The sequence below is a fragment of the Lacerta agilis genome, chromosome 11 (genome assembly GCF_009819535.1).
Source record: "Lacerta agilis isolate rLacAgi1 chromosome 11, rLacAgi1.pri, whole genome shotgun sequence".
In the NCBI taxonomy this organism is placed as follows: domain Eukaryota; kingdom Metazoa; phylum Chordata; class Lepidosauria; order Squamata; family Lacertidae; genus Lacerta; species Lacerta agilis.
In genome coordinates this window covers 449,943-465,993 of record NC_046322.1, presented here as the reverse complement: position 1 = coordinate 465,993, position 16,051 = coordinate 449,943, and the positions used below count along the sequence as shown (strand labels likewise).

Here is a 16,051-nt window from a genome sequence, read left to right as displayed (position 1 = left end):
CTTGAGATGCCCCTGGGGTGGGCCTGGGCCACTGGTCCTCGGGAGCAGATGCGACCCACGGATGGAGCATCAGATCCAGACTCCTGCTGCCCCCGCTCTGTGAGGTGGGGTCTGGAACGGAACGCCCCCCCCCCGATCCCCAGAGGACAGGCGCCTGGTGTGCTCGCTGTCTGTCCCTGCAGAGCAAAGCATGTGCCATGTGCTCAGAGTGGGGCCACAGTTCACTGGTTAAGTGAGCCTCGTGCGCATGAATGAGGACATGAGTTCATTTCCTTCCTCTTCTAAAGTGTAGCCATTCAAGCAGACTGCGCGAGAACAACTCTGGTGAATGTTCCTGCCACGTCAGAGGCAGGAGTATGAGTTACCCATATTTTTCAGCGTATAAGACGATTCCCCTCCCCTAAATTTTTGAAGTTTAAAATAAGGGATCGTCTTATACACAGATAGTGCATAGTGCATTTTCTTGATTTTGAATCCCCCCAAATAGCGGGCATCTTATACAAGGAGGCGTGTTATACACAGGAAAATATGGTATATACAAAATATTAATTGAGGGAGAATTTGGCCATTTTACAGCCACAAATATTCCCTAGGAAATGAACTTTCAAGTACAGTAATAATCTCTATTGAAAATAAAAAACGGAAGACATTTTTGGGGCTTTTAAAACAGTTTTGGTCCAATGAAGGGAATCCTTTTTGAAAATCTTAAGTCAGATATTTCCCCCTTGCGAATATCCTACATGATCCCAGGGGCAACATCAACCTGTGGGAGGGGATGTGGAGAGACTGGATTTTACAAATGTATGTGGTGGTTTTGCAATTCCGCTTCCCCATTCTGGGTTTTGGTGTTTAAAGAACTGAGTTTCATCTTCTTGCCTGCCATTCCCGTCTCCAAGCAGTGGGCGATTCCAGGGGTTCCTGGTGCTTCCCAGGGTCCGGTTTCCTCACAAAGTGGGGCAGCAGATATGGAAATAGGCGTGCAATGGCGCACTGCCTTGGGCTTGAAGACTGAGCATGGGCAATAGCCCCGGCTGAAAAGCTGACGTGCTAGAATCATGCAACCAAAGAAATTCTAGCCCCCATCTTTTCTACGATGGGTGGTAACCGTTTTTGGATTATATGTCTCGAAAAGATTGTGTTTATAACCCTCCCCACAAGATTTCATGGTCATATGTGGAAAGATTTTTGTGTGTGTGAACTGTAAGAATCTGATATGTTTAAGCAACATGGTTGATGGTCTGTGAGTGATGTTGTCTTTTTATATGTGGGAAATGAATATTACTAAATATTTTTCCCAGAGAGGGAGTTCCAGAGTTTGGGCACCACCACTGCATCAGCCAGCACAGCTGAGGGTTGTTGTTTTTTGGGAGGGATCCCAGCAACACATCCTTGGGATCTGGTTTTCTTGGAAGGAAAATCCTTGGAGTTGGGAGGCATTTTCTCCGATAGAATTCCACATGATGGAAGGGGCCTCACAGCATTAGCCAACAGGGCAGGGCAGTGACCTCTGGTGTCCAAGGCAAGCGAGCCCACGGGGGTGAGCTTCTACAGCAGTGGTGTCCAAACTTTTTCAAAGAGGGCCAGATTTGATGAAGTGAAGGGTCATGAGGGCCGACCAAAGGGCCAACCAAAGTTGTTGACCTTTTAAAAGGATTGAAAAATTGCCACAGGGGCTGGATTAAACCGACCAGGGGCGGAGCAAGGGGGGCATAGGGGGTGGTCTACCCTGGGCACTGCCCTGGGGGAGGGTGACACCCCCGCGACCAGTGCCTTCAAAGCCGGCGCGGCAACTTTTAAGGCTGCAGCGTGTGAACAGCAGCAGTGTGTCTGTGCTGCTGTTTGCACACTGCAGCCTTAAAACTTGCCGCGCCGCCACACGGAAGGGGTGCTGGCCATGCACGCACGCCATCTTGGGTGGACTGCGCATGTCCACACATGCGCAGTCCACCCAGGATGCTGTGCGTGCCTTGTGACATCAGGGCATGTACGCGCTACGGAGAGGGCCCCGCTCCCAGGGGGGTGCCCCCGCATTTGCCGCCCCGGGTGCCAAAGCGGCTCCCTACGCCGCTGAAACCGACCATTGGGCTGGATTAGACTCCCGAAACAGACTTCGGACATGCCTGTTCTACAGGATACAACCGTTTCCTTTCAGAGTCAGGCGTTATTCCCTCCCGTTTGATCCCAAGCTGTTACATTAGGTATCGTATTTTTCCTGTGTATAAGGCGCTCCCATTATAAGACACCCCCTATTTTTGGGGACTCCAAATTAAGAAAACACCCCTCAGCACTACCCGTGTATAAGAGGAGCCCCAATTTTAAACCTATTTTTTTTTGTTTAAAAACCTAGTCTTATACACAGAAAAATACGCTAATCTTATCTGGATTGTGTCACACAATGTTGCATGGGTCTTTCTGAGTGGTTACTTATTGCCTTCAGGATTATTTCAAATTGTTCCTAATTTCTCTTAATTGTTATTGACATTCATTAGATCCCTTTTGGACCCAGTTTTGTGGGAAAGCGGCATGGAAATGGATGGAAGTCTCTCCCCCCCCCCCATGTATCAGGCTAGACAGTCGGTGCTTCTGGCTCATGAGGCCACTGAGGATTCCAGGAGCCTCTGATGGGCTCAATGCTGCTGGGCCAAAGCAGGTCTGCAGCTCACAGGCTTCAATTGCAGGTTAATATTGGGTCTGGAACACAGAAATTTAGTCCCCATCCTTCCCCCTCAATGAGTTCTGTGAAGACTTTTGGATTGTTGGAAAGTCTTCAAACCAACTTAGCACACAAATGGAGTCCAGCAAGTTTCTGCTGTGCACGTACCTGCGGCATGTTCTCACTTGCTTCTCCTGTGCCATCCGCAGAGTATCTTCTTGCGCAATGGTGTGTGTGCATGCCAGCAATTACAGATGACAGAGTCCAGCTTCTTTTCTAATCCAGAAGCTTTATTTACAAGGCATAAATTACATTCCTGGAGAGACGCAAGACATTGCCGCCTTCTCCGGTCAAAAAACGAAAGGAAAAAAAACAGAAACAACAAGTATCACATTACACAGACTCTTCCGGCGATAGGAAAACCGGATGTGTGGGGCGACCTGGTTGAGCTTGTTAACTCTGAAAGCTCCAAACCTCTACATTCTGCAAGGGAGCAATGCTGAGGATGAGCAGAGGAGGAGGAGGACCACCCCCTTGGGCAGGCCGGTGGGGGGTTGGGGGGAGACGGAGGTTGGTGGGGTGTGAGTATGGCCACCCAACCTCTCCTTGACCACTTCCAATGAAGGAGAGTCCATCGCCTTTCAAGGGCAGGGGTGCCAACTTGAATAAAATATTGTAGGGGCCCAGGTAAGCCCCACCCCACATGATCGATCACATGATGCAGCGCGCACACACCCCATTTGAATGGAAATGCTCATCAGCTTTGTGGGAGCCCAGCCCCCTCAAATAACCCCCTAGGAGTTGGCCCTTATGTCCAGAGGAGCCTGTTATTGTTCTTCCCAATATGGCTGGAATCCCTAAACTCCCCATTTGGGGACTAAGAATCCCCCATGTTCGATATTGGTCAGAGAAGAATGAGCTAAGGCAGGATCCAGTGAAAGCACAGCAGATCTTTATGATTCTGTTGCAACAGCTGTCCCCCCCCCCTTGGTAGGAGGTGAGCAGGGGCGTCGTAGGGTGGGGGCGGTGGGGGCGGGCCGCCCCTGGTACCGCCCCTAGGCGGGTGTGTGCAGTGCTGCTGCTCCCGGGGTGACGGAGGGAGCGGCGGCGCGTCCCACCACTCCCATGCGCCGCCGCTCCCTCCGTCACCCCGGGAGCAGCAGCGCTGCACGGACGAGGCTCCCGAAGTGGCGGCCCGGCATACCCCAGGGGCGGGGGCGTCGCTGCGCGCGCGTGCGTCATGACGCACACGCAGCGATGCCCCGCCCCCAGGGATGCCGGGCTGCCGCTTTCCGGAGCCTCGGTGGGCGGCAAAGAGCCCCGAAGCCGCAGCCTGGCAGCCCTTTGCGCTATGGCTGCGGCTTCGGGGCTCTTTGTAGCCCGCCGATGCTCCCAAGCCCCCGCCCGGCATACCCCAGGGGCGGGGGCGTCGCTGCGCGCGCGTGCGTCATGACGCACACGCAGCGATGCCCTGCCCCCGGGGATGCCGGGCCGTCGCCGCGCGCGCGTGCGTCATGACGTCATGACGCACGCACGCGCCACGATGCCCCGCCCCCAGGGGTGCCCCTTGGCTTCCCGCCCCGGGCAGCCGAGGGGCTAGGAACGCCCCTGGAGGTGAGGACCCAGAACAAAGGTGTGCAGGAACTTTTAAAGGCTTTAGAAATTGCTCAACCCCTTAGCCAAGGACCACCCAAAAAGGATAAAACTCTGTCACATAAAGAGGGGGGCTACGGCAGAAATTTGAGTGTGTGGCTTTTCTCCTGTTTGTCAAGATATCCAATAATTGTGTGCTGATTGTCCTATCTGGCCAGTCTGGGCCATTCTTTTGAAATGATAAATGCCTTAATTCCTGAATCCCATTCACCAATTTTCTTCTTCTTTCTTCTTCTTTGGCCACCCCTCATAGCTGAGTAAGATTGTCTTCCATGAACAGGGTCTTAACAGTGAGTCTGTAAGTGACTGTGGAGGCCAATTCTGGATCCACATGTCCTTCCACGGTGGGGACATTGGATTCCGGGTGGGAGTGGATCACATTGAAGGTTTGCCAAACGCGCCTTCCTCTTAGCACGTTTCTCCTGAGTTCAAGTGTCTTCAGAGCCCATGACACCTTTGGTAAAGGCTGTTCTCCAACTGGAGCTCTCGCAGGCCAGTGTTTCCCAGTTGTCAGTGTTTATACTACTTTTTTAAGATTTGCCTTGAGAGAGTCTTTAAACCTCTTTTGTTGACCACCAGCATTACGCTTTCCATTTTTAAGTTCAGAACAGAGTAGTTGCTTTGGAAGACGATCGTCAGGCATCCACACAACATGACCAGTCCAATGAAGTTGATGTTGAAGAATCATTGCCTTCACACTGGTGAACTCTGCCTGTCTTCCCAAGTGATGTGTAAAATTTTCCGGAGACACCATTGATGGAATCTTTCAAGGAGTTGGAGATGGCGTTAATAAGTGGTCCATGTTTCACAAGCATACAATAGGGTTGGCAGTACAATAGCTTTGTAAACAAGCATTTTGGTTTCCCTGCAAATGTCCCGGTCCTCAAACACTCTGTGCTTCAATCGGGAGAAAGCCGCACTCACAGAGCTCAGGCGATGCTGGATTTCGGCATCAATGTTGGCCCTTGTGGAAAGATAACAGCCCAGGTAGGAGAAGTGACTGACACTTTCCAACATTACACCATTGAGTTGGATCTGTGGTGCTGCAGAGGGGTTGTTTTGGTCAGTCTGGGCTATTCTTTTGAAATTGTAAATACCTTAGTTCCTGAATTCCATTCACCAATTTTAGACCTATTGATATACAGAAGATGCTCCGTTGACAGGTCTCCTCTGCTTAACGCATATTTGCCAGACCGGTTTTGCAGAGGTGTAAGCCCCCTCATTTCAAGCAGTTTACAGCAGTTTATTTATTTACAGCATTTACACTGAAAAAGAAAAATCTGGAAAGTCATTCCCCCCTCCCCAATATACTGCCTGCTTTTGCCGAGAAAGATTTGAGGCCATTTAAGAGAGTCAGCACGGCTCCAGGATTGCTCTCCTGGACCATTTCAGAATACAGTGGTGCCTCTGGTTACGAACTCCGCTAACCCAGAAGTAGCTGCTCCTGCTTGCAAACTTTTCCCCAGGGTGCAAACGGAAATCGCGCGGCGGGAGGCCCCATTAGCGAAAGCGCGCCTCAGGATAAGAACGGTTTCAGCTCAAGAACGGACCTCCGGAACGAATTAAGTTCATAACCAGAGGTACCACTGTATGGTTTGTATGTGTGTCCACATTGTGCATTGATGAACATTGATTTTATTGTTTTGACAATTAGAAGGGAGTGTGCTTTGGTTGTTCTCATGTAATATGCTAGTGGTGATGGCAGGGAGGGGGTTCATTGCTGGAAAAAGCCATGCTGGCTCCTTCAGAGAAGGCCTTGCCTGTCGGGGGTCTTTGCACATAATTTGGCCTTACCGAGCTCACAATGGCTATGGATATCGAGCTTTCTTCTCGCAGATAAATCTCTTTACATCCCAACAGGGACACTTTTCCAGGGCTCCTTGGCTCATTTGAATGCAGTAGCCTCTATCGCTACAAGTCCCAATATTTTCAGTTCTGGAAAGACAAAGATGACAGTCAAGGCAAAAAGCCCAAATCCCTCTCAGCAATTCATCATTATCTCAGTTCTCCCAGCCACACCCAAAATGAGTCTCTGTGGGGCTGCCCACATTTGCACCAGCCACAATTTTGCAGAATCTGAATTGTCAGTGGTGGTTATAACAACCAGACAGGGCCAGTTTAGGAGGAGCCTGTTTGGGGGCTGCAAAATATCTTCTGGGAGGAGAATCCAGATCAGTCCAGACCAGGGACAGGCAAAGCGTTGCTCTGCAAAGGTTTCTGGACTTCAGTTCCCACCATCCCTGTCTTTTGCCCTTGTTGACTGAGGATGATGGGAGCTGAAGTCCAGCAGCCTAGTTTGGAGGGACCCACATGGCCTGTGCCAGGTCTAGACGTGATGTCATGTGAAGGCATGAAACAGGTATGGGGCAGGTAAAAACCTGGCTCATCTGAAAGAAGGTTTGCTGCACTAAACAGATCTTTAAAAGGGGGTTCTGAAGATGCATGCAACCAAAAAAAGGACATCCTGTGACATCACTGTGACATCAGGAGACAGCGGTGAGTACTGGTCAAACCTAACCTGTGAGCAGGTGGGGAGAGAATGATCCAGTGCATCAGCCTGATCCAGTACACCCCCCCCCCCCCAGATTATTCCAGACTAGATAGCAATATACTGCTAGGCTGTTGGTTTGAAGTGAGGTTTGCAGTCTTGGATGGGGTTGAAAAAGCAGCCCGTTCCTATGCATCTCTGGCCCTCAGGGCTCTCCTCAGCCCCCCCCCCCAGTCCCCGAGCTTTTCTGCCTGGCTGGAATATGTCCTTGAACTCTGACCATGCCTCTTGCTTGCCTGGATGTACAGAGAAGTCCGGCTTTTGCGTGGCTTGATGTTGCCTCCTGTACTACAAGGGGAAGTGTCATAGCTATGACTCTGTCCATCTTTGCCTCTGGCCATGCCCACCCTCATTGACACGTGGCCCCCAAGAAGGTTCCCCATGGGGAAAATAACCCTCAGGCTGCCAAAGTGAAGAAGTGTTGCTCTTCCTGAGTGGAGGATGTTAGCCTTGAGCAACCAGCGGTTTGGCTCTCCATGGTCTCATCCAGACTTACCTTTGGCGCCACACTTTCTAGAGTCTGCACCTTCCTAGTCCGTGTCTGAGCGCCTTTCTTTTTTGCCCTGCTGCTTTCCCCAGGAAAACCGGATCTTTACCCATGAATCACAGCAAATGTCCCTTTGGGTTTTCTGCAGAATTGTTTTCATTGGTAAAGAGCGGGTTTTTGTGAGGATAAGCCCTATAAGAAGAGGAAAGGCTGCAGATTCCAGGGGCGGCTGTAGGAGGAACTCTGCTCTGTTCAGCCCAAGCAAATCTGATTTAATGGATAGGAAAGGGGCCATCTCTCTTCCACTTACCCTTCATAGCCCGTACCATCAACCCATTTCCAGGATTCTGATTGCCCGTCTTTTTCAAGTCCAATCCAATATTGAGTTTTCTAAGAAAAAGAATAAAATGTTAATGGAGAAAGACCTCCTTCCCAATGAGACTTTCCCTTCTCACTTATATAAGAGGCTCTTATATAAAAGCGATACAGTTAATAAGAGTCTACAGGAAACTAGAGAGTAGCAGGAAAATTTGCTTTTTCTCTAGCTGGCTATGGGGCAACTAGATACTCCCTGGTTGGCTTCCGGCCTATGGTCACCCCAGCACACACCTTGCTCAGGTGCAGAGTAGTCTGGAAGAAGACCCAGGTCCAGAATGCAGAAGATATGGATTGAGGATTAATTCTGTAAAGTGAAATTTAAAACCTTCTATCCCTCATGTATGGGCAAAATAATAATAATAAAACGGAAACAGGATGTGAAGCCTTTTTTGCAGAATAAAACACTTACATGTTTTTGCCACTTACTGAAGTTTAGGAATAGACTCTGGACTTGACTCCCCAGCACCAGCAGCCCCCATCCTTAAAGTCTGAGGCATTTGCACCCCAAAGTTATTACCTTATCAATGAATGTGGCACCCCATAGCTGTTCTGCAGTCCAGGGCTTTAAAACAAGAAGCCGGGTTGAAATGGCTTCGCAGACTTCTTTGCTCTTTCTCCAGGTCTTCCTTTCTGATGAAGGTGAAATCCACAGGCATTTCCACCCAAAGAGCTTCCATCCACGGGGACAGCAGTCTGGAGAAGGCAAGGGAAGGCATTCAGCTGTAAAACCACCTGGTCTCAGGCCGGCTTAGGGTGGGACACTCTCCAGTGGGACCCAGGTCCGTCCCCAGTCCACGGGCTGAGAGTCTATGAGAGGGAGAGGGGGTGTCGTGGATCATGAAGCGAGTCTCAGGCTGGATGGGGGAGGGGACACTTTTCACATGTATTCCCAGACAGAACCAGAGCTTTGGCAGGTGGCCAAGGAGTGTCAGGGCCCCGACCAGGGAGTTCGCAGGTGCTCCTCTGTGGGCCGGCAGCAGGCTATGTCTGCAGGTGCCATCAGAGACATAGTGCCACCTGCACAGGAATCTAGTAGAGAGACTGGAGGGGGGGGGACCTGCCTCTCTCCATGTGAAGGTGGGGGTGGGGTCTGAAGTGTGGGATGTAAACACAGAGCAGTCAAAATACAACATTGCTAGAGTGGACATGAAGGTGTCTCAGTCCTCCAGCCTTAACTTCCTGTTTACCTGGACTGATACAACTTCCTCTTTGTAACTGGAGATGGGTGTGGCTTCACCTGGGGAGGTTCACACAAAACCACAGCAACCAGACCCCATCTTTCCCTTTTTTTGGATTCGCTTCTTCAAGGAAGAGCATCTCAGAGACAGAATGCCAAGAGAGGTCTAGTGAAGCCTGCTTCTTTATGGAGTTAGCTTCTACATGTAAATACATTTATCTAAGCCTGCCTGCCTTTCTGAGACTGTATTATAACTCAGGATGCCTGTAAGTAAACTCTTTTATATCTTATAAACAGTACTGTGTTGTGTCTTTACTTTTAAGAGGGAAGAAGGGGAATATACCAGGAATATATATTTCTTATAGAGGCTTTAGCAAGCCTATGCAACCGATTTCTGCTGTGTTTTAAAAGGGAATGTAACTCTGCTAAGTTTGAAGCTTGTTAACTCAAGCTGGGTTGAGATATATAAAATAATATATCATCATCCACACTCCTAAACATTCCCACATGAAGGAGGTGCCTTGGCTGCCTGGCTCTTGGGGGCAAAGGCCAGTGTGCTGTGCCAGGGGCAAAGTCCTTGTTGACAGGGCTCCTAAGCCGGACCCTTCCCGGCTGCTTTTCCTCCTTCCGTCAGCTGCCTGAATCCTGCCCTGCCCAGCAACCCGGAAATACTTGTGTATTTTATTTGTATTTGCATTTATTTGTTTCATAAATAATTACATTAAATCTATTGAGTGTGTATTAACTGTGTATTTAATTATATATATTTAATTAAACATATTACAGCCGTACCCCGGAGGTCAAACGGAATCCGTTCCGGAAGTCTGTTTGACTTCCAAAATATTGGGAAACCAAAGCGTGGCTTCTGCAGCCAATTGGAAACCGCGTAAGCTGCATCGGACATTTGGTTTCTGAAAATCGTTTGTAGACCGGAACACTCACTTCCAGGTTTCGATCGTTTGGGAGCAGATTTGTTTGGGAGCCAAGGCGTTCGAGATCCAAGGTACAACTGTAATTGTGTACATTAAATAAAATTGATTATATTGTGAACACTTTAATATACAGTATGGAAATCTAATTCAGTGTGTACTCTTGCAGCCCACGTGCTCTTAGAGGTTGGGCCACCCTGCCCTGTATGATCCCAATCCTCTTTCACCACCAGACTGAGGCAGGTGATAGAATATGGTGCGCAGGGAGCCCGGCCAGCCCAGCCAGCCTCCTGATCTGAATGCAACAGACATACCCTTCTGTTGGCAAGTTATAACTAGCTCCAGTTTTCTCCTCATCTCCTCCAACTGCTGCTGAACAATCTCCTTCTCCTCCTGTAGTCTTGCTTTGTCCCGTTGCTGCTGCTCTTTCTCCTGTTCCAGCTCTTCCTTCTCCTGTTCCAGCTCTTCCTTCTCCTGCTGCAGCTTCTCCTTCTCCTGCTGCGTGCGCATCAGGCTCTCGTTGGCTTCCCTCATCTGCCCCTGGGTCCTGTTCCCAGCAGCCCAGCAGCTCCAGAGGGTCCCGTTGGTGGAGTGGAGCTCCTCCTTGGCCTCTTCCAGCTGGACCCGGGTCTGGGCCAGGCTGCCCTCCTGGGAGCCAATTCTCCGTGCCAGGGCACTGCCACCTTCATTTGCCTGCTGCAGCTGCCGTGAGACCTGCCAGTCTGCAGAGCACAAGCAGGGGCGACATGACAGAGGGACCTTCAGGGGCCAGGCAGGCAGCGTGGCAAAGGGGAGCCAGGCTCCGCTGCGGGTGCCCAAAGGCGGGCTGCTCAGAGATATACAAATGGGGGGGGGGGTATAGATCAGAGGAGACAGGGAGGCGCCAGCTCCCCTTGAACCTGACCACTGGCCAGGCCGGTTGGGGCTGGTGGGAACTGGAGTTTAAGACTACCTGGAGGGCGCCAGGCAGACCCTCTCTGAGCCCAGGCTCCAGGGAAAGCTCTGCATCAAATGCCTGCGACATTTATTATATTTTATTCATTAAATTTATATGCTGCCCTTTATCCAAAGATCTCAGGGTGCTTCACAGACATTTCCACCCTCCCCCATTTGTCAGCTCAATGGGCTTGGGCAGGGGGCACCCGCTACTCACATCGGACCCCCAGTCCTATGGCGGTGGAGAGAAGGAAGAGGCAGGCAGCCAACAATGCCAGGGTGGCGTACCAGGTTCGACTGTCCGACTCTGGAAGAGAAACTCCCTGGGGTTAGTGTGCGGTTCCTGTGGGACGGGGTCAACCCTCAAAGGAAGGCTGATTCTAGGGGAAGGCTGTGTGGAGATAGGGAACTGAATGCGGCCCCCAATTCCCTTTACAGGTGGGTAGCCGTGTTGGTCTGCCATAGTCAAAACAAAATCAAAAAGTCTTTCCAGTAGCACCTTAGAGACCAACTGAGTTTGTTCTTGGTATGAGCTTTCGTGTGCATGCACACTTCTTCAGATACACTGAAACAGAAGTCACCAGATCCTTAACTATTGGAAAGAATTTTTGATTTTGTTTTCCCCAATTACCTGTCAGGGCCCAGCATGCTTTGCTGCATTCGTGGCCAATGCCATGCATAGACATTTGAGGGGGAAGGAGCAGGCCCCTTTGGGGTCCCCTCTCCTCTTGTTTGGCGGGGTCCCCTCTCATGCAGAGCCCAAACACCCCAAGACGAGGAGAGCCACTGTCCCAAGTCAGACTGGTGGAATGGCTGCAGAAAACCCAAGTCCCCCCCCCCAAGATTTATATTCTGCATAGTTGAAAAGGGTCCAGTGATGATTTGAATAGAAAGTTGATGAAATTAAAGCCTCTTTGGGAGCCCTTCTTATGTCTGGAAATCTGGAGGGACATAATCTCAGGATGAAAAATGTTCTAAACACAGAAAAACCCACGATGGGCAGCCTGTCCATGACCCCAGAAGAGTTTGGAGGTGCCTCTTGTTTCCTTTCTGGAAGGCCCTGAACCCTAAAGACGCCCCTTAAAACCGGCTAGAATTTCCCCAACCCTAGAACTGCCTGGTTTGTTGCTGATCATTATGCTATAAAGGGCTGTGAGTTTTACTTACTGAGTGCCCAGGGGCGTAGCAAGGTAAATTGGTACCCCCCCCCGAGGCATGGGAAGGTCAGGTGGTACCTGGTGCAGAAAATTTCTTGTCAACCCCCCCATTGATCCCCCCCGCCAAAATGGTTTTACGTTATTTCATATTTTCTTACAAAGGAATAACAACAATTAATAATAATAATAATAATAATAATAATAATAAACTTTTATTTATATCCCACCCTCCCCCGCCAAAGTCGGGCTCAGGGTGGCTAACATCAGATACCGGTACATAACATTGGTATAAAATCAAACAATAATTAAATTACCTCCTAAAAACATCTCAGATTCTAATTAGATGGCTTTCCACAGGGTTAGGGTTGGGAACAGTAAGTGTTCTCTGAACTGAAATTTCAGCCTTCATGACATAGGAAAACAGCCAAGTGAACAGCTATTTTGGTGGAGGAGGGTCAAGATATTAACCGATATGCATGAAATTTCATATATAGCTATATAATCCCTAGTATAGTAAGATAAGACCTTCGGAGCAGGCATTTTCAAATAAAAAATTCAAAAAAATAAATAAATTTGTTCCCTGATAATTTGTCACCCCCTCCATTATGGAACCCGGGGCTGCCCCCCGCCCCCCTTGCTAAGCCCCTGTGAGTGCCAACCCGCTTTCAAAAAGGAAAAACCAGGACACTCTGAAAGTTGTTGAACTTTTTTTTAGGAAGACCACAAACTTGTTGAGTTCTACTTTTAACTACAGATTGCTATGGCAACTCTCCTTTTGAATGCCCCCACTACAGTATATGTAGGCTATAGAGGCTGTGACCTTTTGCTAGTAGCGATGTTCTTAACTTTCCTTCGGAGCCTCATGACTGCCCCCTTTCACTCTAAACTGAGGCTTTGTCCTTCTATCTCTGCACTGAGGGATTGGGGCCACCCAGTTGTCCTCTTGCACGGAGCCCGTTTCCTTTGTTCTCTTAATAGCTGCTCCCCCAGGCGATCCCCTTGACACAGGAAGCTAGGCTGGCTTACAGTTTAACAACTGCCTACACCCCCCCTCCACAAACTCATAACAATATTAAGCAGTAAAAACTGCTCAAGGAGGGCCCCAATCCAGCAAGGGGAAAAAAGCAAAGATATCATTAGTTGGACAGTTACAGGTGGGTAGCCGTGTTGGTCTGCCATAGTCAAAACAAAATCGAAAGTTCTTTCTAGTAGCACCTTAGAGACCAACTGAGTTTGTTCCTGGTATGAGCTTTCGTGTGCATGCACACTTCTTCAGATAAGAAGTGCACACATGCACACATCTGAAGAAGTGTGCATGCACACGAAAGCTCATACCAGGAACAAACTCAGTTGGTCTCTAAGGTGCTACTAGAAAGAACTTTCGATTAGTTGGACAGTTTATGAGCTTCCTGGGCAGCGATTGTCACTGTTTCTTTGTACAGCACCAGCCGAATAGTAATGGGAGCTCAGTTGGCAGAGTCATGGGTTCAAGCCCCACATAGGGTGAAAGATTCCTGCGTTGCAGGGGGTTGGCCATCTGTAGGGGCAGGGCTGTCTTAAGGAGATCGGCCGCCGTGGCGCGGCAATCCCTCCGGACGCCCCCCACGTGCCGCCTCTCCGCCGCCTCCCTCCCGCGCTTGCCGCCCCTCAGGAGGGGGGGTGAGCGGGGGATGAGGGGCTTGGCGCTGGAGCGGCGCAGGGCTCTGCGCGCCCTTCCAGTGCTCCCGGGACGGGAGGCGAGGGCGGCCAACTCTTAGGTTCCCCTAAGGGATGCATGGCTGCCTTCCCCGCGAGCCATTGTCTTTACTCTGCCGCCTTTCACTCCCTGCGGAAAAGTTCACCCGCGCGGCGAAGCGGCCCTGAGTTGGGAGGTGCCGTTCCCAGACGAGTTTGCTGCCAGGATCTCTGGAGCGAATCCTCCGGGGGTACCGCCTCTACGCCACCTCCCGCGCTTGCCGCCCCTGGGGGGGGTGAGGGGCGTGGCGCTAGAGCGGCGCGGGGCTCTGTGCGCCCTTCCAGTGCTCCCGGGACGGGAGGCGAGGGTGGCTGGCTCGCAGCCCGCACGGGAGCGGCATGGGTGGCAGCGGCTGCACCGCTGGCGCACGAGCGCCCAGCCGACAGCTCGCCCATGGGGGCGGGGGCGGGTTGGGGAGGGGGCGCCTGGTATGCCAGCGGGCTCGTGGGGGCGCCCTTGGGGGGCCCAGCGCCCTGGCGCGCTGTGCCACTAGCCCCTATGGATGAGACAGCCCTGTGTAGGGGGTTCTTTTGTTGTGATGCCTGCATTGCCTGTTTGATGTTTGCTGTGACTCCCTTTATTAAGGCCTTTGAGAAACAAAAGAACGTTAAGAACCATACATGGAATTCTTTTGTTAAAGTCGCAAATTCACCTGACGTTCTTGTGAGCACTTAAATTGTCCTACCTAAGATGTGCTGATTCAATACAGGGTAGTATTATTGACCTATATTATTGGGCTCCTTGCCATGAGCGCAGAGGATGAGGTGGATAAGAAACCAATTTTTTTTTAAAAAAAATTTTTTTGAGAAGCCTACATTTTCAGAGGATTTATGAGAAATGTGTGCTCTTTTTTAACTTCTACAAAACACCCAAAAGAGCCCTTTTGTGTTGAGGGAGGTTTTGCTTCAGTGGGACAAGCCTAGCCTCTATCAGTTCTGTGGCTGCAAGGCCCCCAGTTGATATCAAAGGGGTCCTCTTTTGAAAGAGAAACAGGGTCCTTACCTTTCAGAAGTAAGGGACCTTTCAGAGAAGCACCCCCCCCCCGCCCACAAGGAAAATTGGACTGTTTTTCTGGTAGATCCCAAGGTGGCCAGGATCCACCGGGGAGAGCACCAGCAGGGGAAAGTGGCCCCTGGGCTGAAAACTGAGCCCAGGAAACCAGATGCTTGGTGGCACCTGATGTTGGGGGTCAGTAATCTGCTGGAATCTGGCAGGTAGCGAGGAGGGACTGACTGGGAAGTGGCCTTCTTTGTATGTTCAAAATGCCTGTTGGCTCCAGCAGTTGTCCTTTTCCTCCGGAGGAGGATCCAGGTGGGTTAGGAGCTGGCCGACACTCACCTTTTGTACCCTGTGTGGGGGTGGGAGTCCTCTCCTCCTGGCAGGGGGGGCCCTGGATGTTCTCATAGGTCAGCTCTCCCTCGCTGGGGTCTGGAAGAGGAGACAAGGGGTGAGGCACGGAGGGGAGCATCCGGATCTGGTCCAGTTGGCTCTGTGTACCTTTCTCCTGGCTCTTCTCCGGAGGGGTCCTCACGAACCGCAGGTCAGCGTAGGTCACACCCTGTGACATCCTGGGGTGGGTGGGGTCCTCTTGCACCTGGACTTGTGGCAACGGGAGAGGCTGGGCTGCTTGGGAGCTCCTGTGCTCTCTGCCGAAAAAAGAGGAAAGTGGCGGTGAATTAAAGAAAGTGAAGTCAGAGAGACTTCCTGCAGCACAGCCTTCCTCCTCCCCTGCAACCCCCTCCAGGGACCCAGGCCAGCTGCACGGCTCCCTCGGTGCACAGGGGAGCATCAGAGCATTGCAGAGAACGTGAGGCTTCCTCTTTCCCCGAATCGGGCCAGTCAGTGTTGCAGGCGGAGGGAAGGGGCTTCCCCTGCAGGGCCTGTTGCCCTGTCAGCAGAACTTGGACACCCCCACTGCTGCCACACACACCCCGGGCCCTGTCACCTCCTGGCCCACCCTGTTGCTACTGCCCCCACCATGGCGGCAGCAGCAGCAGCAGCAGCCTCGCCCTGGGTTGGCAGTGGCTCCACAGGGTTTCCAGCAGCAGGGGCAGGTGTGGGTCGGATTGCCTCCCCCCCTGCAAATGGCTTCACCCTTATTCATGAATGGAGCAGCTCCTTCAACCATTCCTCATCAGGCTTGGTTTCCGGACCCATGGTCCTCTTGGTTGTCCTCCTCTGCACACCTTCCAGCTTGTCCATTTTCTCCTTAAACTGGGGTGCCCAGGACTGTGGGAATACACTTCGTGGGTGCTCTTGCACCTACGATCGTTTATGTTTGTGTAATGTCAATTATGTGCACTATTTAATGTATACTTCCGAGCTAAAAGTGAAAGTGAAAGTAGGATTCAGTGGGCGACTTGCCGCTGAGATCCCTCTGCTAAGACTTTTTGGCTCC

General features: G+C 51.0%; 1 protein-coding gene across 1 annotated transcript; it reads right to left on the bottom strand.

The window, feature by feature from the left end:
- Positions 1–7,890: 7,890 nt before the first annotated feature.
- On the bottom strand, positions 7,891–15,326 carry LOC117055248 (B-cell differentiation antigen CD72-like). Its single transcript, XM_033164690.1, has 7 exons — positions 15,151–15,326; positions 14,992–15,081; positions 10,979–11,068; positions 10,303–10,547; positions 10,140–10,218; positions 8,237–8,412; positions 7,891–7,971 (listed from the first exon to the last, which is right to left on the bottom strand). The coding sequence occupies exons 1-7, from the start codon at positions 15,218–15,220 to the stop codon at positions 7,891–7,893; spliced, it is 831 nt and encodes a 276-aa protein (XP_033020581.1). The 5' UTR covers positions 15,221–15,326.
- Between the last annotated feature and the right edge of the window lie 725 nt (positions 15,327–16,051).

Excerpts from the sequence above, each read along its gene's own strand:
- LOC117055248 (XM_033164690.1), bottom strand. The coding sequence starts at position 15,220 with ATGTCACAGGGTGTGACCTACGCTGACCTGCGGTTCGTGAGGACCCCT. Across the intron at positions 15,082-15,150 it reads GGAGAAGAGCCAGGAGAAAG|ACCCCAGCGAGGGAGAGCTG; the intron begins GTACACAGAGCC and ends CTCCTCTTCCAG. Across the intron at positions 7,972-8,236 it reads GTGCCACATTCATTGATAAG|ACTACTCTGCACCTGAGCAA; the intron begins GTAATAACTTTG and ends GTCTTCTTCCAG.